Source organism: Caretta caretta, chromosome 11 (genome assembly GCF_965140235.1).
Source record: "Caretta caretta isolate rCarCar2 chromosome 11, rCarCar1.hap1, whole genome shotgun sequence".
NCBI classification, from domain to species: Eukaryota; Metazoa; Chordata; order Testudines; family Cheloniidae; genus Caretta; species Caretta caretta.
The window spans coordinates 3,255,510-3,277,656 of record NC_134216.1 but is presented as its reverse complement, the minus strand read 5'-3'; the positions used below and the strand labels follow the sequence as shown (position 1 = coordinate 3,277,656).

At 56.8% G+C, this 22,147-nt stretch overlaps 1 protein-coding gene across 12 annotated transcripts in view; it reads right to left on the bottom strand.

Moving 5' to 3' along the window:
• TNS1 (tensin 1) overlaps positions 1–22,147 on the bottom strand; it is a 288,617-nt gene that overhangs the window by 50,284 nt on the left and 216,186 nt on the right. For 8 of the 12 annotated variants that reach the window (XM_075117712.1, XM_075117713.1, XM_075117715.1 and 5 more), the window contains 2 exons: positions 18,009–19,796; positions 12,148–12,234 (listed from right to left, as the gene is read on the bottom strand). In XM_075117712.1, the coding sequence (XP_074973813.1) occupies positions 12,148–12,234; positions 18,009–19,796 (1,875 nt within the window). The remainder of the gene's footprint in view (positions 1–12,147; positions 12,235–18,008; positions 19,797–22,147) is intronic. The other 4 variants (XM_075117716.1, XM_075117718.1, XM_075117720.1 and 1 more) reach the window with 1 other exon arrangement.

Sequence of the window (22,147 nt, the reverse complement as noted above, 5' to 3'; positions counted from 1 at the left end):
CACACGCCTGCTTATCTTTAAGCAGCAGGTCGTCCCCCTTAACTACCCTTCCACACAACTCTTTGCGTGCTGCGCGTAATGCCTGTCTGCAGGGCTTGGTCACCTCCCCGGTCTGCTTGGGTGACGCTTCTACCCAGCAAAACCCCACTGTCATAGGAAAATGTGACGGTGAACCCAGCACAAACACGGTCTCAATGGGACTCGGGGCAGAACCTGGAAAGGCAGTTAACGCTGCTGCCCAGAATTCAAGGGGACGCTGTCCCTTTCATTCAACGGGCGTCACCCCCTTTCACTGAGCAGACAGCACGGCTCCGTGGAGACGCATGTTGCAATGGGATGATGCCAGGTGATGCCGGGAGGGCACCGTGACCTTTCACTCCATATTCTTTATGAAAAGATGCTTATGATATGAATATGACATAACTGTACTTTATGCCAGACGGCTCTTGTGAGATACCATTGGAAAGGTTCTGATTTACTGAATGCGAGTACCTAATTTGCATGCCTGTATCATTTCTGTATCTGAAGTTAGAAATATTGACTATGTATCTGTATTTCAACTATGCTACTTTGGGTGACACTCACTGCTAACACTTCAGGACAACAATGGAAAAGCCAGACAGGGGTCACGGCCCATCAGCGAGGACAATGGACTGTGAAAAGCTTGGCCTTCCTGCCGGACGCTCCATACTGCCTCTGACTGATGGACTCTGTGATACCACAGAGTCAGGTGGTCTTGTCACCTGACCCTAAACATTACCTGGGACTTCTGGTAACTTCCCACTGGAAGGGAAAGGGGGTCAAATTTGGGAAACAAAGGATTCCTGCCTCATGTGAATCCTATTTACGGGTGGGGAGGAAGGCAAACAGGACTTCTCTCCATGGCCTGTCTGCCCAAGGAGAAAGACTGCAAAAGGGAAGGCGGGGGGGGGGGGGGGGGAGGGTGGAGAGTCCAGGCTGAGACAAAGGTCCAGTCTGAAAAGGAATATCACTGGAACTTTGAACCACAGAAACTTTACAGCCTGCCTGCAACAATATCGAGGATGAGAAATACTATTTGTAACCAATTTCTTTAGCGAAACTAGCTTAGTTTGCATGTTTGATTTCATTTTCTTAGTAATCTGCTGAGTGTATGGGCAATTCCAGGGGTTTGTTACCCCTTCTGCCACTTAAAATCTGCCTTTTATAGTTAATAAAATTTGTTTTCTTTATTTCTAAACCCAGTTTCTGTAATTTCTAACTGGGGGGTGGGCAAGAAGTGTGCACACCTCTCTCTACATTGAGGGAGGGGGCGAATTTCATAAAACCTTTGGGCTTGTACCCCTTAAAAGGAGCAAGCACCAGGGTGTTGGAGCAAGTGCCTTAAGCTGCGTCTTCCCAGAGTTGATTTGGAGCTGGGGGTGGCCCTGCCTGTGTGTGTGTTAGAGGAGGCTTTAGTAGTCTGGACAGCAAGACAGGGAAAAAGGGGGCCCAAACTGGCATAACAGGTGGGCTCAGTGGTATCCCAAGGGGCCCAACCCATCACAGGCACTTTCATAGAATCAGAGAATCAGAGAATCTCAGGGTTGGAAGGGACCACAGGAGGTCATCTAGTCCAACCCCCTGCTCAAAGCAGGACCAATCCCCAACTAAATCATCCCAGCCAGGGCTTTGTCAAGCCGGGCCTTAAAAACCTCTAAGGAAGGAGATTTCACCACCTCCCTAAGGAACGCATTCCAGTGCTTCACCACCCTCCTAGTGAAAAAGTTTTTCCTAATATCCAACCTAAACCTCCCCCACTAAAACTTGAGACCATTACTCCTCGTTCTGTCACCTGCTACCACTGAGAACAGTCTAGATCCATCCTCATTGGAACCCCCTTTCAGGTAGTTGAAAGTAGCTATCAAATCCCCTCTCATTCTTCTCTTCCGCAGACTAAACAATCCCAGTTCCCTCAGCCTTTCCTCATAAGTCATGTGCTCCAGCCCCCTGATCATTTTTGTTGCCCTCCGCTGGATGTTTTCCATTTTTTCCACCTCCTTCTTGTAGTGTGGGGCCCAAAACTGGACACAGTACTTCAGATGAGGCCTCAGCAATGCTGAATAGAGGGGAACGATCACGTCCCTCGATCTGCTGGCAATGCCCCTACTTATACTTTGCTGCATATGGACAGGCCAGGGTAGACAATAATTGTGCAATCCTTGTGTGATGCCCCCTGCATGTGCACACGTGCACACACACACACACACACTAGGGTGACCAGATAGCAAGTGCGAAAGATTGTGACGGGGGTGGGGGTAGTAGGCACTTATATAAGGAAAAGCCCCAAATATTGGGACTGTCCCTATAAAATTGGGATATCTGGTCACCCTAACACACACACACACACGGGTTCCCTAAATCTCAGGGCCACACACCCAACTGAAAGCCTGGGATGGGGCTAGTGCACCTGAATATGGAGGGGGCATAATAATGGCTCAAAGGGATCCAACGGTCCCAGCTGCTCACGGCCTGCAGCCCCCGGAACGGCCTCGTGAGCTCGGCAGCCTTCGGAGCCACTGAGCACAGCGGAAAGCCACGGCAGGTGCTTGCCGAGCAAGAGAGTCAGCGAGGAAAAGCTGCAGGAACATCCCATTCTTCCCTGGTGAGAAGAAGAGCGCAAGGAATGCCACGGGGGGGCGGGGGGGGGCAGGGAGAGGGGCCGGCTGTGACTTGATGAAGACCTCAAGGGGGGAAACATCGGGAGGCAGAGCGAGAGACTGCAGCATGGGGCGGAAAGGCAACATGAGGATTGGCACCGAGCGGAGGAAAGTCGCTCTGCTAACGAATGCCGGAGAAGCATGACAGGCAGCTCCCGCCCCCGCGGCATACATTCCTCTCCCACCCCGGAACGCGGCAGCAGCCAACGCTGGGCAATGCCAGGCTGTGCCCATTTCAAACTCCTCTTTCACAACATCTCCCTGGGAAGGCCGGGCCCGCTCGGGGCACCCATCAATGCCCCGGCCTGTCTTTTCTCTTCCCGACAAGCGGGAAACAAACAGAAGAAAAAGAAACTCATTGTTTGGGAGCCAGGAACGGGAACGCTCGCCGGCTGGCTGGAGCTGGGATAAAGTCAGACAGAGGGGAACGCGGGCTCTCAGCAAAGCGCCACTCAGCGATTCCAGGCCTTGAAACCTGGCAAATGAAACGGCATTTCCCCCGCTCCTGGCGAAACGCATGAGCAAAATTCTCAGTGGACACACAGACACGTCCCTCTTCGCTCACAGCAAGTGCCGGAGTCGCTCAGCGGCGCTTCCGCTCAGCAACGGCGTTGCCTGTTGGTTTGCCACTGGCCTCTGCCTCTTACTTCAAGAAGACGTGACTTTGCCCACCCAAGGGCCGCGTCAGGCCACGTGCTGGGCCGCATCTGGAACACCTGTAATATGGTGGCCGAGCCAAGGGAGACGACAGATCCCAGTGTGCCTGGACCGGACAACAGGGATGCATCCTGGCTCCTTACATAAGAACAGTCACACTGGGCCAGACCAATCGTCTGTCGAGCCCAGTGTCCTGTCTTCCAACAGCGGCCAGTGCCAGCTGCTTCAGAAGGAATGAACAGAACAGGGCAGTTATTGAGTGATCCACCCCCTGTCGCCCATTCCTAGCATCTGGCAAACAGAGGGTAGGGACACCCAGAGCATGGGGTTGCATCCCTGACATGGGTGGTGCGTGAACTGCCGGCTGAGGGAGGCTAGCCCCCAGCCCCGCCCCTTCCGCCTGAGCCCAGAGGCCCCCCACCACCACCAAAGCCCCCATCACAGGCTATCCCCCTCCGCCCCGGAGCGCCCCCAGCCTTCCCCTCCCAGCCCCAGAGTGGGTGTCGCGGCCGCAGCCCCCCTAGCACCGGAGCACCAGGAGGGAAAGTGGCATGGCCAAAGCTCCCCCAGCCCCGGAGCGCCGGGAGGGCAGCGGGCGCGGCCCTATCTGGGGCCACCCCACAGGGAGACTAGAGCGGCCGCGCTGAGCGGAAGAAGACGTGTGTGGGAGGGGTCTGGGGGCAGAGTGTGGCTGGGGTCACGCCTGGCTGTTTGGGGAGGCCCAGCCTCCCCCTGCCTATGATATCTGCCGCCCATGGCCCCTGATGGACCTATCCTTCATAACCTCCTTCAGCCACGCCTATGTGCTGGGGATCGGGGGAACTACAGACTGCCTTGCAAAATTATGCAGACTCCACTGTAGCCACCTGCGCCTATTCCTCCCACGTTTACCAGGGACATTTGAGACTTCAATTGTGGGCAGAGACCTGGGAGCCGGGTTTATACCCGGGAGTGGACCGGCTGCCTCCTGGGAATGGGGCGTCTGACTTCAATGGCAACAGCAGGAGGCACCCAGGACCCTGCAGAATCCGGCCTGCGTTCGCACTGCAGCATGGGGAAGCTGGGATTGACCAGGAGTCAAGGTTCTTTTACTGGCCCCGCACAGATTTGCTGTGTGACCTCACTGAACTGCATATGGAAACAGGGAAACCACCACGTGCCTAGCACCCGGCAGGGCTGGGACCAAACCAACGGTTGTAAGAACACTCCGAGACCCTTTGAGATGGCGCAAGCTCTAGGAATACAAGCTCTGCCTTCTAACACCGAGTACAGGCAGCCTCGGGGAACCCAGAACCCAGCATTCTGCCACTCCCGTTTCACGTCTCACCTCCGTGGAATCACACCCGCATAAAACCGGAGTGACCCTCACCTGGAATCACAGTGTGAGGAGGGGCTCTGACCTACAGCAACTTTCCACCACCCAGATCGATAGCTGAACTAGCCTGGGGACCACTCAGCCTCTCTCATGGTTTTTTGAGCTTTGGTGTATGTTAGGCAAACACATCGCCTGAGGTATCTGCCAGGAGCAGCAGCCCTTTTCCTTTCTCTGAGGCGTCACCCTCTTACTCAGATGGTTTTTAGCTGTCATCATGCCCCTTTCTCGTTGCTGCTGCCGGCGTTCCATGGCCCGTGGGTACTTCAGCAGCAGAAGTCGGGTGTTTTCTGAGAACCTCCAGGGTCACATTTAAATGTCAGTGCCCAGAAACTCCAGCCCAACATCAGATAGACTGCAGTGTGTTCTAGCGGATAGACAGGGGGACGGGGAATCAGAAAACCTGGTTTCTATGCCCAGCTTTGTCACTGGCCCGCTGGATGACCTTGGGCCTCAGTTTCCCCAGCTGTATTTGGATACTGACCTCACTTTTTTAAAGTGTTTTGAGAGCGAAGGATGAAAAGCGCTATATAAGAGCTAGGTATTATGATTCTCATGCTCTCTGGGTGTGTTTTTCCAGCTGTAAAATGGAGATAAGGATATTTATCTAGCCAGATGATTCCAGCGATCGCTGAAGCACTTTGCAAACATTAAAGAATGTATGTACACAACCCTCCCCCACCCCCCAGTAATGTAGGAAAGGATCATTAGCCCCATTTTCTGGATGGGGGAACTAAGTTATGGAGCTGGGACGAGACTTGCCTAAGGCCACTCAGGGTGTTTGTGGCAGAGCCAGAAAGAGAGTCCAAAGCTCGAGTCCCTATCCAATGCCCTTTCCACTGGGCAAAACCGCCCCCTGGTCTGTATATAAAGGAGCAGCTTGCAGCCAGGTCTGGTGAAAACATTAGGTGGGGGTTACGTCGTCTCTCAGCCACGAGCAGGGATTCCAACCGCCCGCCCTGGGCAGCTAGAGGTCCCTTCTCCTGAAGGGTCAGTACAGACCGATGGCAGCAATAAGATCTGGGTGGCTAGCCCCAGGCTCTCTTGGGATCCTCGGTCCCACCTGCACTGAATGAGAGCACAGTGGCCACAGCCCGGGCTTCCCCTCATTCTGGGAGTCACCAATGTCAGGCTCTCTCCAGCCCTAGGCGGCTGGGACTGGCTGGCAAATAACAGTGCCCTACCCCTCTCTCCAGACAGGACGCCCTGATAGCAGCCTGACTCCATTGCATGGGAAGAAACAGGCCCAGGGGGCTCTGGACACTGAGAAAAGCTCAGGCTGGAACGGGTTTGAGACCGATTCTCTCGCAGATGGCGGACAGCCACTCCCATTTACCCTGGCGCCTTCCATATACCTCTATCGCGGGCCCTTCCATTCGGCCCGCGCTATTTCGGTCACACTTTATCTTAAGGAAAGATTTATACGTAGGGCTAATCACCGATACAGACAAGCTATAGACACATTAGAGGGAGGCATGAACAGCTGTGCTATTGAAAAGGAGGACTTGTGGCACCTTAGAGACTAACAAATTTATTTGATCAGATGCTTTTGTGAGCTACAGCTCATTTCATCGGATGCATTCAGTGGAAAATACAGTGGTGAGATTTTATATACACAGAGAACATGAAACAATGGGTGTTACCATACACACTGTAACCAGAGTGATCACTTAAGGTGAGCTATTACCAGCAGGAGATTGGGGGGGACGGGGGGCGGGGGGGCCTTTTGTAGTGATAATCAAGGTGGGCCATTTCCAGCAGTTGACAAGAACGTGTGAGGAACAGTGGGGGGTGAGGGGGGGAAATAAACAAGGGGAAATTGTTTTACTTTGTGTAATGACCCATCCACTCCCAGTCTCAAGTTAATTGTATCCAGTTTGCAAATTAATTCCAATTCAGCAGTCTCTCGTTGGAGTCTGTTTTTGAAGGTTTTTTGTTGAAGAATTGCAGCTTTTAGGTCTGTAATCGAGTGACCAAAGAGATTGAAGTGTTCTCCGACTGGTTTTTGAATGTTATAATTCTTGACATCTGATTTGTGTCCATTTATTCTTTTAAGTAGAGACTATTTCCCCTTGTTTATTCCCCCACACACACCCCGTTCCTCAGACGTTCTTGTCAACTTCTGGAAATGGCCCACCTTGATTATCACTACAAACGGTTCCCCCCCCTCCCCGCCCCCTGCTCTCCTGCTGGTAACAGCTCACCTTACCTGATCACTCTCGTTACAGTGTGTATGGTAACACCCATTGTTTCATGCTCTCTGTGTATATAAATCTCCCCACTGTATTTTCCACAGTATGCATCCGAGGAAGTGAGCTGTAGCTCACGAAAGCTCATGCTCAAATAAATTGGTTAGTCTCTAAGGTGCCACAAGTCCTCCTGTTCTTTCGCGAATACAGACTGACCCGGCTGCTACTCTGACAGCTGTTCTATCCACGCCCACACGCACATGGGGAGAATGTGTCACAGATGGGGATAAGAACCCCATTGGGGACCCAACAGCAAGTGATTAACCACTTCCCACAACACCCATTCATCATGTATAAACTACAGCAAACGCTGTTTTATCCGGCACTTCACCAGCCGGAAAGCTCTGTAAACTGGCATTTCTGATCTTCATTGAAATGCTGGTTTACAGTCTGGTTGGTGCGGGGCCGGCAGGGGCTCGGGGCACAGGAGGGGGCGTGGAGCGTGCGCTCTGGGAGGGAGTTTGGGGGCGGGAGGGGGCTTGGGGTGCGGGAGCAGGTGCGGGGTGGTGTTCCCTCTAATTTTTCCCACCCGTGTGCGGAATGAATTTTGTTATGTGCACCAATATGGAGGTGATGTGTGACATGAGGGGCCGAGGAATCCTTGTGGGAGGGAGCTCAGGGTTGGGGTGCAGGGGAGTGAAGGCTCCAGCTGCGGGGGGTGGGCCCTGGGATGCGGGGGCTCAGGGCTGGGGCAGGGATTCAGGGCAGGGGGTGTGGGCTTCGGCTGGGGGTGCAGGCTCTGGGGTGGGGCCAGGGATGAGGGGCTTGGGGTGCAGGAGGGTGTTCCAGGACTATGGCGGGGAGAGAGGACTCCCCCCAGCACACTCTCCCTGCAGCAGCACCTGGGCTGGGGGCGGAGAGGCGCCTGTCCCCGGTGCGGGAGCTCTGGGGCTGGGGCTGCAGGATAGGCACCCCTCCCCTGGACCCAGCAGGTCTGCGCCTAGGTCCAGGCCACGCAGCTGGGTCTGGGCTGCTCCAGGGTCGCGCTGGGCTGGGCTGCACCGGCCGTGCCTGGGCCCAATCTGGCCGCGGCAGGTCTGGGCCACAGGGTGAGTTGGGACCGGGGCGCCCCTCCTGCGGCAGATTGGGGGCCGGGCTAGGTGGGGGCCGGGAAAGGGGCGCCCCTCCCTCGACCGGTCCTTGGGCAGCCTCCCTAAGCACCTGCATGGCGTTACATAGGCTGCTGCACGGCCGTGCAGCTTACAGGGAACATAGGTGCAGGGTGCCAGATCCGGGGACCGCCCACCTCGGGCAGCTCCCCACAAGCAGCGACCTGTCCTGGGCTCCGGCTGCCCCTAGGCCTGCAGGCACTGCCCCGGCAGCTCCCATTTGCTGCAGTTCCCAGCCAATGGGAGCTGCGCAGCCAGCATTCGGAGAGGGGGGGCACGACGGGGGAAGGGCAGGACGCAGAGCCGCCTGCCGTACCTCCGCCTAGGAGCAGCTGGAGCCTGGAACAAGTCGCCGCTTGCAGGGAGCCTCCCGAGGTGAGCAGCCCCTGGATCCGGCACCCCGCACCCACTCCTGAACCCCCTCCCACGCCCCAAGCCCCCGCCCCACACCCGCTCCCAAACTCCCTCCCTCTTAGTCAACCGACATTTTTAACTTACCAGCAACATTCCCCCAACATGCCGGATAAAAAAGCTTTTATTCTACGAATAACAGGGCCCTTCACGCACCAGGAGACTGCGGCGCTGCTAAAGCAGGTGGCACGTCCTTCTCAAGTGCTCCAAGAACTGCTCCACCGTGGCTAATCGGCTTCCCCCTGATGCTCGTTAACGCGAGCCAGATCCACTGACTCCTGGCCTTCGCCTCAACACCTAATCACACTCCAGCGCTCCTGGCCCCCTCAACCATGGAGCGCTGAGATCTATCCAGCTCAGCAAGGAGACATTGCTGCGTGCTCTGCCATCCAAACTAAAGGGGTCTCGGGACCTTTCCGCAGTAGAAACCTGATGCAAAAACCTACAGTCACCACCCATGCAGAGGGGCCACGGTCACCCACTGAATGAAGTTCAGCCTCATTCAGAGTTTCTCCAGGATAGGGTGAAATCCCAGGAAGCCAGAGCCTCAGTTTATGTAAATCGGTGTAACTCCACCTCTGCGGACATAGCTGTATAGGGAGGCCATATTTCCCAAAAGGAAAACGGGACACCAGTGCGGGGCTAGCCCAAGGACCCCCTGTGGGGCTGGACCCAGACACTCACCCGAGGCCCCCCCAGTGCGGGGCTGGCCCCAGCCGCTCACCCAAGGCCCCCCCAATGCGGGGCTGGTCCCAGCTGCTCGCCTGAAGCATGCCCCCCAACTGTCACTCAAATACTGCTGGCCCCCCTGCTCGAGGCTGTGGCTGGTCGCTGATCACTAGAAACCTTCCTCCACCATCTCCTCCAGCCCAGCCCCCACTGCCCAGCACGGGGCTGGCATCTCCGCTTGCCCCCGACCCGGTCCTCCGCACTGCACCCCACCTTTTTGAGAAAAGGGGCATTTGTCCCGTTTGCTCTTGCCAAACAAGAACAAACAGGACAAATGCCCTCTCTGGCCCGGTTCAGGGCTTAAAAAAGGGACTGTCCTGGCCAAAACGGGATGAATGGTCACCCTATAACAATCCCATCACTGTTTCATTTTCTGCTTCGCCCCGAGTTACTGCCCTGTCCATGGATGGCTGTTTAACAAGCAGCCGGCTTCCTCGGCTGGTTCCACGCCTGGGTTGCTAATCCCTCTGCACTGGTATGGGCTGGATGAATGCACTACAAGGTGGGTAGAAAGCTGGCTAGATTGTCGGGCTCAACGGGTAGTGATCAATGGTTCCATGTCTAGTTGGCAGCCGGTATCAAGTGGAGTACCCCAAGGGTCGGTCCTGGGGCCGGTTTTGTTCAATATCTTCATAAATGATCTGGAGGATGGTGTGGATTGCACTCTCAGCAAATTTGCGGATGATACTAAACTGGGAGGAGTGGTAGATACGCTGGAGGGGAGGGATAGGATACAGAAGGACCTAGACAAATTGGAGGATTGGGCCAAAAGAAATCTGATGAGGTTCAATAAGGATAAGTGCAGGGTCCTGCACTTAGGACGGAAGAACCCAATGCACAGCTACAGACTAGGGACCGAATGGCTAGGCAGCAGTTCTGCGGAAAAGGACCTAGGGGTGACAGTGGACGAGAAGCTGGATATGAGTCAGCAGTGTGCCCTTGTTGCCAAGAAGGCCAATGGCATTTTGGGATCTATAAGTAGGGGCATAGCGAGCAGATCGAGGGACGTGATCGTTCCCCTCTATTCGACATTGGTGAGGCCTCATCTGGAGTACTGTGTCCAGTTTTGGGCCCCACACTTCAAGAAGGATGTGGATAAATTGGAGAGAGTCCAGCGAAGGGCAACAAAAATGATTAGGGGTCTGGAACACATGAGTTATGAGGAGAGGCTGAGGGAGCTGGGATTGTTTAGCCTGCAGAAGAGAAGAATGAGGGGGGATTTGATAGCTGCTTTCAACTACCTGAAAGGGGGTTCCAAAGAGGATGGCTCTAGACTGTTCTCAATGGTATCAGATGACAGAACGAGGAGTAATGGTCTCAAGCTGCAGTGGGGGAGGTTTAGATTGGATATTAGGAAAAACTTTTTCACTAAGAGGGTGGTGAAACACTGGAATGCGTTACCTAGGGAGGTGGTAGAATCTCCTTCCTTAGAGGTTTTTAAGGTCAGGCTTGACAAAGCCCTGGCTGGGATGATTTAACTGGGAATTGGTCCTGCTTCGAGCAGGGGGTTGGACTAGATGACCTTCTGGGGTCCCTTCCAACCCTTATATTCTATGATTCTATGATTCTATGGTGCCCTACCCGGTTAGAGCAATTCCAGAGCAAGGTTACGTTTCAGGTCTGAACCAGTTGACGGCATCGTTCCCTTTATCAGAGCGAAACAGACCCGGTGGTAGCAGTACATGTAATCAAATAACTTTGTGTTGAGAGCTCGGAAGATTCACGAGTCTTCAGCCCAACAGAGCAAAAGACCAGACGCCATTCCAACATGCACATCCTCCATAGCAACACCCACCCCAAAATCCATCCAGTCTCCCTCCCCTCCACCTACCCACCTGCCCACTACTGCCCGTCTCCTCTCTGAGCTGCGCTGCTCACACAAGGGGCCAGACGCAATCCCCACTGGATCTTTCCACTGGTTCCAGAGGGAGCTGGACGGATCCCAGTGCAGATGGGCGAGAAAGCGTTTGCTCTGAATCCGACATCGAGCAGGCTACTGCCCCAGCCAGAGACTGAAGTCAAACAAGCAGCCTGGGGCAGCTTCTTTAACCTCTCCAACCGGGCAGGGAGGACCCGGAAGTTCTGCTTTAAAAGCGGGCCCAGTGGCATAGCCCCTCTGCGAGACATGCAGCCCTGAGCGTGTGCCCTCCGGACGGCGGATCGCCATCCGCCTGGAGGCTTTGCCCCGACAACGACCCGCTGAGAGAGGGACCAGCGAGTGCACACACATGGCTGCATGGGGCCATGTAGATATTGGGGGGGGGGGGGTCAGTGTTGGCCTGGAGGGATTTCAGTGACTCCTTCCAGATCCAGCATAAAAGATCAAAGCTGGACCCACTGCAGCGCTTTTACATACATTGCCACCTCCGAATAAACCCACCCCGATTTGGACTGTTAACCCTTTGTGTGCCGCCCCCTCCCCATGCACACACAGCGACTGGGCAAGCAAGTCTCCCTTTGCCAGTGACCTCCTGCGTGTCCTTAGCTGCTCTGGGGGTGCCCTCTGAGAATGGACCGAATCTAAGGCCCCTGGCATCACTCTCAAGCCAGTCAAACACCCAGGCAGGGAAAGAGAGCCTGAAACCAAATGAAAAAACAAGGAGTGCTGTGGCTGGGAGGAGAGCTCTACCCAGAATCCAGTCCCGCGAGGCACCACGGTACAGAGGGGGATTTCCCAATGACTGTCCCAAAGGGTGTGTGTGTCAGCTAATGGCATCAGTCTGGGATTTTCCAGTGACTGGGGTTCGGGCGGGGAGGCTCTGCCATGGTGGGGATCATCCCGTCCTGGCCCACTGCACTAGACTCTGAGCAGGTCCCCCACCCCCTAACAGGGCGTGCTACCAAACCCTGCCACACCACATCGAAGCAACCGTGGGGAGCCATCCGGCATGCAGAAGAGCAGGGGGGAGCGGAGCGAAAGAGGAAGGAGGAACGGAACAAACCAGCGAAGGAGAAGGATCTTTGTCGGTGCAGAGGAAGATGGGGGGCTTTCGTGCTCTGCCGGATGCCCTGGAGTTTGGCGTTGTACTCTGGCAGGGGAGGTGGAGGGGGGGAAGGGGCGCAGGAGTAGGAGGAGGTCAGCCAGGGAGGAGACACAGTCCATCATGGAGAGAGACAGACAGGACAAACACCACAACGGAGACAGGAAAAAAAAAGAACACGAGAAAAGATTAGTTGGGACCCTGAGTTGAATGGTGGCCGAGCCCAGAGACGCTGAGAGCAGAGGGGGCAGCATGGGACTGCACACACTGGGGGTCCCCACTGCCCTGGAACATGGACATGTCTCTTGCACCCCAGAAAGAAAGAAAAGGGGTCAGGAAGGCTTGGTGAATGGAGCAGCCGCAGTGTCTGGGCATCAGTTGAATTTTGTTCTCCAGGGAAACAGTGAAGAATTAAATGGACTGATGCCTCCTTTCAATCCACGCAGAACATCCTTGTGCCTGGACAGCAAGCACTCGGGAGTCCCCAGCCCAGAGGTGGCTGCATGCACAAGGGTGGGAACAGACCCCACAGGTATGATTGGAGGGACCTTGGACTTGGGAGCACTAAGCCTGGGGCGTGTTACGTTATCTGACCAATTATCTGTTATGTTGCCATTCCAAGCGACACCCCCCACCAACCCCGGGGAGGGAACCCAGCCTCCCAAGGAAGCTCCCCGCTCCATTCTCCTGTGCCAGTCACACACAAACCTCACACACTTTGGCCGAGCTCAGCGAAAAAGTCACAAGGCCCACGGGCGTTACTGGAAGGATGGAGGGGTGGGGCAGGGAACAGTCAGTGTCTGCGTACACCCAATGGGCAGAGGGCTGCGATTGCTCCCCGCGGGACAACCGGGGAATGGACTGAAGGGCTGGAGAACCCGCGGGAGGGCCCTGCTCTGACCCAGAGTCCAGCCCTCCAGGACAGAGGTCAGAAAGCCAATTGGCCTGAGCATACAGCAGGTGTAAAATGCTACCTGCCCCCCGGTGCCGGCAAGTGGAGAATTGGAGCATTTTACACTCCTCATGCAAATGACCACACAGGGAAGTGGAGAATCCGACCCAGCGCGTCGGCCGGTTTGGGTGCAAGGGATGGGCAGGGATGGCGTCCCTAGCCTCCGTTTGCCTGAAGCTGGGAATGGTGACAGGGGATGGATCACTCAATGATTACCCGTTCTGCTCATTCCCGCTGGGGCACCTAGCCCTGACGGCTGGCAGCGGGCAGGACCCTGGGCTAGAGGGACCTTTGGTCTGACCCAGCCTGGCCGTTCTGATGTTAGAGGATCAGCCCGTCGGTAATGAACAAACTCCTATTGAGGGGTCTACAGTGCAGCCCAGCTGGCTCATGCAGCCGCTGCCGGTGCCTTTCTGGGTCCACTGCTGGTCCCCAGGCTCTGGGGCTGGCAGGCAGCAGGATCTCTCTGGGTGGGGGCTGCTGACATCCATCCCCGCTCCTGTGTAACCCTCCTTGTGGCACCCCCAGCCCCAGCCAGCCCTAGGAAATTGGAATTGTCCTGCTTGCAAGTCCCAGGGAGGAGGATGTTGTGTGAAATTCCCCACATACTTGCCTTGGGACAAACAGGCAACTTATAGCAGCGAGGGCCATAAATAACCCCCTCCCCTGCCAGCAGCCGTCACCTCCTATCTTCTCTCCCGCAGCCTCCCCAGCTCCCGTGTCCAGGCTGCGCCCTGACTCACGCCACGTGCTGCTGGCTCTGCTCTCGGGACACCTTGTTCTCCCCTGATGTAAACAGGCCGCGCTGCCCTCTGTGCTGTGCTGTTCTTCCCCGCGACGGGCCACGAGCCTCCAATGGCGACATACGGCCCTGCTCCAGGGACAGCTCCCAGCGTGAGCCCAGCCCCCGCCTCGCCCCGGTCCCTCACCTCCTCGGAGAACCGCATCCTACCACCAAGCGGCATCTGGCCTGGGCGGCACTTGGATCCGAGGGGAATCCGGGCCGACGCAGGCAGCTGTGTGGGTGACTCAACGGGGGTTTTGTTGAAGCCCAGGTCTTAGCCCTGATGTCCTGGCCCAAAGCGGCCCATAAATTACCCTGCAGTTTCAACTCCCAGAAACAGTTTGCAGCCTCCTTTCCTGCCCTAACTTAGGACACATTGTGGCTGGGCGCTGTTAAGCAGCTACCACACTCCACTCCAGAGGTGGCTGCATTTCAGGGCTGGGCGAAGTGATTTGCGTACGTGATCCGTTTAGTAGCCAGGGAAAGGCTCTGGGATGTAAGGTGCTGCAGAAATGAGCACAGACACCATGGTTGGTTTGGGTTTTTTAAAAATCTCCAGTTTTCACTCCGTGATTTCCCTATAGCTTGGGGTGGGATGGAGGGGGCTGGGGGGGGGGGGGGGAGAGGCGTATTCTCAGGGCATTAAAGGGACAGTCACTGTGTCCTTGAGCTGGGTGTTAGGATATAGATATTCAGGCCTGTCCGCAAAGGCCTGTACTCTAAGAATGTAGGTCTATTCTTACCACTTGGCTAGTTCTAGAGGTATAAAAGAAAGAATCAAAATCACTGTCTGCCGGTGTAAGGGCCTTCTCTTACTGTGACAGTCTGAGGCCCTGTGCTTAGGTTAAGGCCTTTGGCTACGCAGCAGAGGCAGCCCTAAGCTGGGAAGCGACCGGTCACCTCCTCCCATTCCAAACTAGTCACATTGAAAGAAGGTGCTATTGGGCTGCTAGGAATACAGTCCTGTCCTGATAATGCCTGTCACCTCCAGAGAAAGGGAAGTGCCTAGAAAATGTAAAAGGAAACTTAGTTTGATAGCATCCTGTCTGGCAAGAACTCACTTATCAATAGCTGGGATGTGAAATCCTCACTTCTGTATTGTCTTGTCATTATAGTTCCCACTTTGCTATTGTTTGTCTGTATAATCTCTGTCTGGTTCTGTGATTGTTTCTGTCTGCTGTATAATTAATTTTGCTGGGTGTAAACTAATTAAGGTGGTGGGATATAATTGGTTAAATAATCATGTTACGGTAAGTTAGGATTGGTTAGTTAAATTTCAGGAAAATGATTGGTTAAGGTATAGCTAAGCAGAACTCAAATTTTACTATATAGTCTGCAGTCAATCAGGAAGTGTGTGTGTGTGGGGGGGGGGAATGGGAATCATGTTTGGTTAAGGGCAGGAATGGGAACAGGGACACAGGTGTAAGGCTCTGTGGGGTCAGAGCTGAGAAGGGGGACACTAAGGAAGGAAACTGGAATCATGGTTGCTGGAAGTTCACCCCAATAAACATGGAATTGTTTGCACCTTTGGATTTGGGGGATTGTTGCTCTCTGTTCATGCAAGAAGGACCAGGGAAGTAAGTGGGTGAAGGAATAAGCCCCCTAACACTGGGGTAAACCAAACCCATTGCTCAGGGCGTGAGGCTAACATGACAGCTGCAGCGGCCCTTTTCCCCACAATCCAGCAGCCAGCTTTCCCCGCAATCTACACCGGCACCAGCCTGCCAGGACCTGGCTCCCTCTCTCCCTCCTTCTGCGGAGCAGTGACTCAGCCTGGGGGGGGGGGTAGGAGGGGGGGGGGTGTTTTGCAACTGAGCTGTGTTCCCTCCCTCTAATACCGTTTGTGTTTCGAGGCCAAGGTGCTGGCTGGACTAAACCCTGCTCTGCCAAGCCCTGGAACTGGAGGCTGGATCGCAGCCCTGGCATTCCCACGGAAGGGCAATTACGGAGAGGAAGGCAGGGCGGCCACTGACAGAGCCAGGCACTGTGCATGCCCAGAAGCCACAGATTTATTCCCCAGGCCCGACGGGCCAAGAGGGACTTGGCTTCCTGCTTCCCAGGCTCAGGCTGGGGCCTGAGCTCTGAAGTTAGGCCAGGGGCGAACGGAGTCCCAAAGAGATGAGGCCAGTTCGCTATTCCGTCCACGCACCCTGTGCATGGTAAAAATGCCTCACTGGAATAGTCCCACTGGTCAATGACCATATCCATGGTGAACGCCTGTTACTACCAAAAAAGGCATCAATTCCCTACAGCGCACCTAACTGTGCCATACTATCCAATGGGGAAGTTACCTCCTGACCCCAACTGGGGGCCATATGCCCTGAAGCATCAGGATCAATGACAGACCTGGTTCTAAATATGCCCCCCAGTTATGCCATTTGTTTCCCCAGTGCAGATCCAAGCTCTGAGGCTGAATGGATAGTTTGACAACAGATCCAGGGGGTCATGTCTATGGGAAGACCTTCAGAGGAGTGTGACAATTTCCATTCTCCTGCCTGTTCAGAACAGAGCCAGCGTGCTCAAAACGTGGGAGACCAGGGGTCAATCTCCTGCTCCGCTACAGACTCTCTATGTGGCCTTGGGCAAGTCACTTGGCCTCTCTGTGTCTCTGTTCCCCATCTGTACACCTGGTGTGATGGCACTGCCCTGCCGTAAAGGGGGGTTGGGAGGATGATTACCCTGAAGACTGCAGGGTACTCAGAGTCTGTGATAATGGGAGCCACGTAAGTACAGCACCTAATACAAACGGGAAGGTCCCACAATGGGCATGACTGCTTTGGGCGCTAGGGGCTATCGCTGGGTATCTAAAGTGGAGTCCAGTCTGGCCATTCCAACTGACGTCTCCCAAGGAGGGTAGCTACGGCTTGGCCTCCCACATGGAAGCCATGAACCCCACAAGCAAAATCTGGCCCCTGAACCCCTTTGAAAATCCATCACCGGGGGCAGTAGGGCCAACTCGCTGTTTTCTGCTTTTATAAGGTGCTGGCCTCTCCACTTTTGTCCTGCCTCCTTCCTGCTCCCAGGCCGGACTGATCAGTCTGCTCCCAGCAGCTCCTCGCACAGGAAGCCGGCGCAATTTCCCTTTGGCTGCAGAGAGAGGAGCAGCAGAGGGAGCAGGAGGACAGCTGGAAGAGATCATCATCCGCAGCCACGACACACCTCTGCAGGCTGCTACGGTCCTAGAGCCAGCCCCAGCCCCCACCGCTCGACAGCCGCCAGCAAACGGGGCAGCAGGGCAGTTTGGAGCCGCCCCCAGAAATGCCAGCGCTGATCCAGCCAGAGCTCTCAGGAAGGCGAAGCCAGACTGGCCATCTCATCAGAGCAGGCACTCCCGCCAAAGGCTGTCGGGCCCTTTCCCGCACAGCTAGGCGCACGGAGTAACTAACGCAGCCACAGAGAAGCCCTGAGCTCAGCCGTGCTGCTCACGCGGTCCCCCGCCTCACCAGCTGGGCACTGCCCAGGGGCAGGGCAGTGGTCGAGCCTGGACGGCGAGGCCGTGCGGCAGACACCTCCCCTCCAGTCATGACCCCGTTTGCATGGAGAGGGGACTCTGGGAACAGGCTGAGGGACGTTTAACTCTTCCCTGAGCTCCCTCCTGTCCTGCGCATCTGCGTTTCGTCTCACCCTTCCCACAACTTCCATCCCTTTTTCCCTCTGCACCCCGTGCGTGCTTCCCGGGTCCAACCCCGTTCCCAGGGACAGGCCCCGATTCTCCTCTCCTGGGCACCGCTTGTTGAGGAGGGGGTCTGGCTGAGCTCCCCGGGCTGTCTCTTCCCAAGAGCAAGGATGGAGAGGGTTCCCCTGGTATGTTAGGGGCCCAGAGGGCCTAGTTTCCAAGGAGGCCTGGAGCCAGGCTGGGGCATGGGGCACGGGCGCCTCCATCCCAGTGGGCCTCCCACGCAGCCAGAGCCTCGTTGGTGCATTCGTGGCTCCATTCTGCGTGTGGACGCAGCCGCAAGAGCCGGGCACGCAGGCCCCCACCCGCTCGCTGCATAACCCGCCCTCACCCAATAGTCGAGGACAAATGCAGCCTGGCCCTGGGGTGACGGCCAGCCAGAGGTGGCACCACAAATCAAAGCCTCTTACCTGCTACTCTGTGTGCCACCAGCCCTTCCAGGTTCAAGGGCTCTTCTTCCGAGGGTCTAGCAGGCTCTTGGTAATGCTCCGCTCCCTTCAGGGGCATCTGAACTTGGGCTGTCGCTGTGGGAGAGGGGGGCGACAGGATCAGGGGCTGCTGAGGCCGAACAGGGCTGTAAGCTGTTGCCAGAGGGATGGAAGAGGTTGGGGGGCTTCCCGGGGCGCGGCTGTAGCTCTTTGTCTGCGGCTCAGGAGGCTGCTGGTTCTGATAGCCGTAGGGTGAGTAGGACACCCCAAAATCCTGCGCCTTGGACTCTGGCTCTCCAGCGCCCCGGCCCACCTGGGCCGGCGGTCCTGGCAGATAGGCTTTGGACAGCGGTTCAGAAGCTGGTGGGGGCTGGGTGACAGCGGTGCCCATGGCATTGTGGGACATGCTCTCCGGCATGGCACCAAAGGCGTTGCTGGGTCTTGGCTGGGTCACCTGAGGGGCCGCCTGGCTCGGAAGGCCCAACGCTGGCTGGGCAGACAGAGAGGAGACCACCGGGCCAGGCTGCTCCTCTCTGGAGGCCACGGGGACGCTCTGGGACTTGTGCATCGTTGAGACAGACGGGTCCAGGTCCAGCATGAGCATGTTCAGTGCTTCTATTGACTGCTCGATCTCCTTCGGGGAGGCCACCCGGGGGAACTCAGGGATGCTGTGGCTCGGAGCGGGGGCCGCCGGCAAGGGGCTGGGCTGGGGGCTCGAACTGGACACGCTAGGGCTTTGGCTTTCCAGGCCGCCGTCTTGCTGACGGGAGGGCGGCCTGCTCCCACCGCTGCTGCCACCGCCTAGCTGCTGCCAGGCGTTGAGCCCCCTCTGCACGGCTTCCCGGCTGCTGGTGCTCCGAGCCGGCGCCGGGGGGAGCTGGAGGCCCGGCTCGGCGGCTGGGTAGGACTGAGAATGGTACATGTCGCTGGAGTCAAAGCCGTACAGGTAGGGCTGCGTGGCGGCCGGCGGCCGGGGCTGCAGCCAGCCGGGCTCAGGGAAGCCGGCTGGCTGCTGCCGGTAGTCGGACAGGTTCTCCTGAGCAGACACCGAGGGCCGGATCTGGCTCAGCAGGGGCTGGGGGTGTCGCCCCATCATGCTCCGCAGCGTGTTCTGGTTGTTGTAGGGGTACCCCCCGTTGATCAGCGGCTCCGAGTCATACAGCCCCTCCTTGTGCAGCTTGTCCGCGCCGTCGAAGCTGGACGGGCCGTTGGGCAGGCAGGAGAGGCTCTCCATCCGGGGCACCTCCTGGTAGCCAAACTCGCTGGCGTTGGTGGTGCCGTCGCAGGAGGAGAGGGTGCCCAGGCTGCCGACGCTCTGCCCGTCCTGGTTGGGCAGGTCGTCGTCCAGGATGTCCGTCTCCCGCTCGGCCACCAGGACGGGGGCGCTCCCGTTGACGTGCACCTGGGCCGGCACCACGTGGCGCCCCGGGAGGGCAGAGCTGCCGGCCGGCGCCGCCCCAGGGTGGCGGTTGTGCATGGGGGCTTCGCTCTCCAAGCCGAAGCCGCTCAAGAGCCGCTCGAGCTCCCGCTTCTCCTCGGGGGTCAGTGCCGGGGGGCCGCCGGCAGGCGCCGCCTGCTCGTCGGTCTTGTCGGTAGCGGTGGAGTTGCCCGAGTCGCTGCTGACAGACAGCGTGTGCTCAAGGTGGTTGGGCGCCGCGGAGAGGGGGGCGCGGCTGGCGTTGACGGCGCCGGTGCTACCGTGGAGCGAGTCTTTCTTCTTCACCTTGGCGTAGAGGCTCCCGTCCAGCGGCCCCTGAGTGTGCCCAAGCTCTGCATGGGGAGAAGGGAACAAAGCAGATCAACAATTCGCTCGGGGCGGGAGAGCGAGCTAATGGCTCCCATTAAGCACCGATGGCTTCGAAGTTCGAACGCTGAGCTAAGGGCCCTGTCAGCCAGCTGCCGAGCACTCAGCCTCCCCGTGAAATACGCACCACATTCCCACCACTCTCCTGCGGACGCTTGCTCTGCCGGAGACGCCGGCGGTGTGTCCTCTGCAGCTAACGTGGCCCCAGAGGAGACGGCGTCTACTGAGATGTTACTGGAAACCTGCTTTCACTGCGCTGAAAGCACAGGATGCTTTGCAGGCTGGATCGATAGAGCATTAATGTGAGCTCTCCCGCAAGGTTCAAACTGGAAAGGGGGCTGCGTGTGGCGTATGGCCCTGCGAGACTGGAAAGCAGCCCCAGACCCCCTGACCGCCTGCGCATTGCAGGCCACAGAACCTCACCCACCCACTCCTGCAATAGACCCCTAAGCTCTGGCTGAGTTAGTGAAGTCTCAAAGACTTCAAGTTACAGAGAATCCACCGATTAAACCTGCAAGTGACCTGTGCCCCATGCTGCAGAGGAAGGCAAAAACCCCACGGTCTCTGCCAATCTGACCAGGGGGAAAATTCCTTCCCAACCCCAAATCTGGCGATCAGTCAGACCCTGAACTTGTGGGAAAGACCCAGCAGCCAGACCCCTGGGACAGAATTCTCTGTAGTGACTCAGGGCCCTCCCCATCCGGTGTCCCATCCCCGGCTGTTGGGGATATTTGCTGGTAGCAGTAGAAGGTCGGCCACCTGCCATTGTAGGCAGTGTCATCATCCCAGCCCCTCCGTACACTTATCACGCTCAGTCTTGAAGCCAGCCCCCACTGCTCCCCTGGAAAGGCTGTTCCAGAACTTCTCACACAAACAAGGTGGATGGATGGATCTTAGATTCCAGGCCAGGAAGGATTATTGTGATCATCCAGTCTGACCGGACAGGCCAGAGAACTCCCCTGAAATAATCCGCTCTAGCTCAAAAGGAGGCATTTTTTAAAAAAATCCAACCTTGATTTTAAAATAGCCAGTGATGGCAAATCCACCAGATCCCGTGGTAAATTATACCAATGGTTAATTACTCTCACTGGTAACATTTATGCCTTATTTCCAGTCTGGATTTGTCTAGCTTCAATTTCCAGCCGTTGGGTATTTGTCTGTGAGGTCAGGGGTTCTCGGTGTTTTTCTTTCTGAGGCCCCCCAACATGCTATAGAAATTCCAGGGCCCAGCACGGGGGCCTGTGGGCTTCAGCCACTGGAGGACAAGGGGCTTGGGTTTTAGACATTCAGGGCCGGGGGCTCAGGGCTCTGAGCTTCAGCCACATGGAGAGGGGGACTCGAGGCTCTAGCCACCAGATTGGGGTGGGGCACAAGGCTTCAGCCCTGCGGGGATGGGGGCTTCTTCCCCATTGGGCTGAGGGCTCAGGACTTCTGCCCCATGGGGGGGGGCGGGGTTCAGGGCCCCAGGCTTCAACCACTGGGGTGTGGGGGGGGGTTGCTGCTTCAGCACCAGGGATCCAGGATCCTGGCTTTAGCCATACAGGGCAGGGGGACTTGGGGATTTAGCCCTGTGAGGCAGGGGGACTCAGGGCTTCTGCCTGCCCCATGGGGCACTAGGGGTCAGGGCTCCCAGCTTTACGCTCCCGGCTTTAGCCCCACATGGCATCAGGGCTCCTGGCTTCATCCCCATGGGGCTCTGGGGTTCACTGGACATTCACCAGCTTGAAGATGATTCTCCTTTAACGGTTACATTTGGAGACCTGTCTGTTAGGCAGTTTTAAATCCATTTAATGGATCTATCCCTTCCTCCTTCCCTTGCTCCTCCCCAGAGAATCGGAGCCTCTCCTGGGGCCAGCCCACACAGCAGCATTTTAGACCGATACAATTGTGACCCCGGACACCGCTCTTGTGACGACGTGACCACGTTTCCGCCACGACAGCCTCACAAGCCAAATGGGGTCCCACTGCGGGACAAGACCCGGGCTACCCGCCTGCAGGAAGCAGCCTGCTCCATTCTGAACCTTGCGCTCCATGACCGAGCCCCGGCAGGTCGACGCCGTAAATCAGACGCCATCGCCTCGCCATAGAGCTATGCCGAGTCAGCTGTTCAGTTTGGGAGACTCCGCCATGCTCCGTTTGTACCGACTGACCTCATGCCCAAGCGAAGCAACCAGCCGCTTTGGACCCCACCCTCTTGTGGGCCCTACAACCCTAGTTCTGCAGATCCCATCCGGGCTTGATCCCGGCATGGGAGCAACCTCACAGCCTGCTCCCTCATGCTGGCATGTTGGGGCTCTGCAAAGTGCAGGGGCAGCTG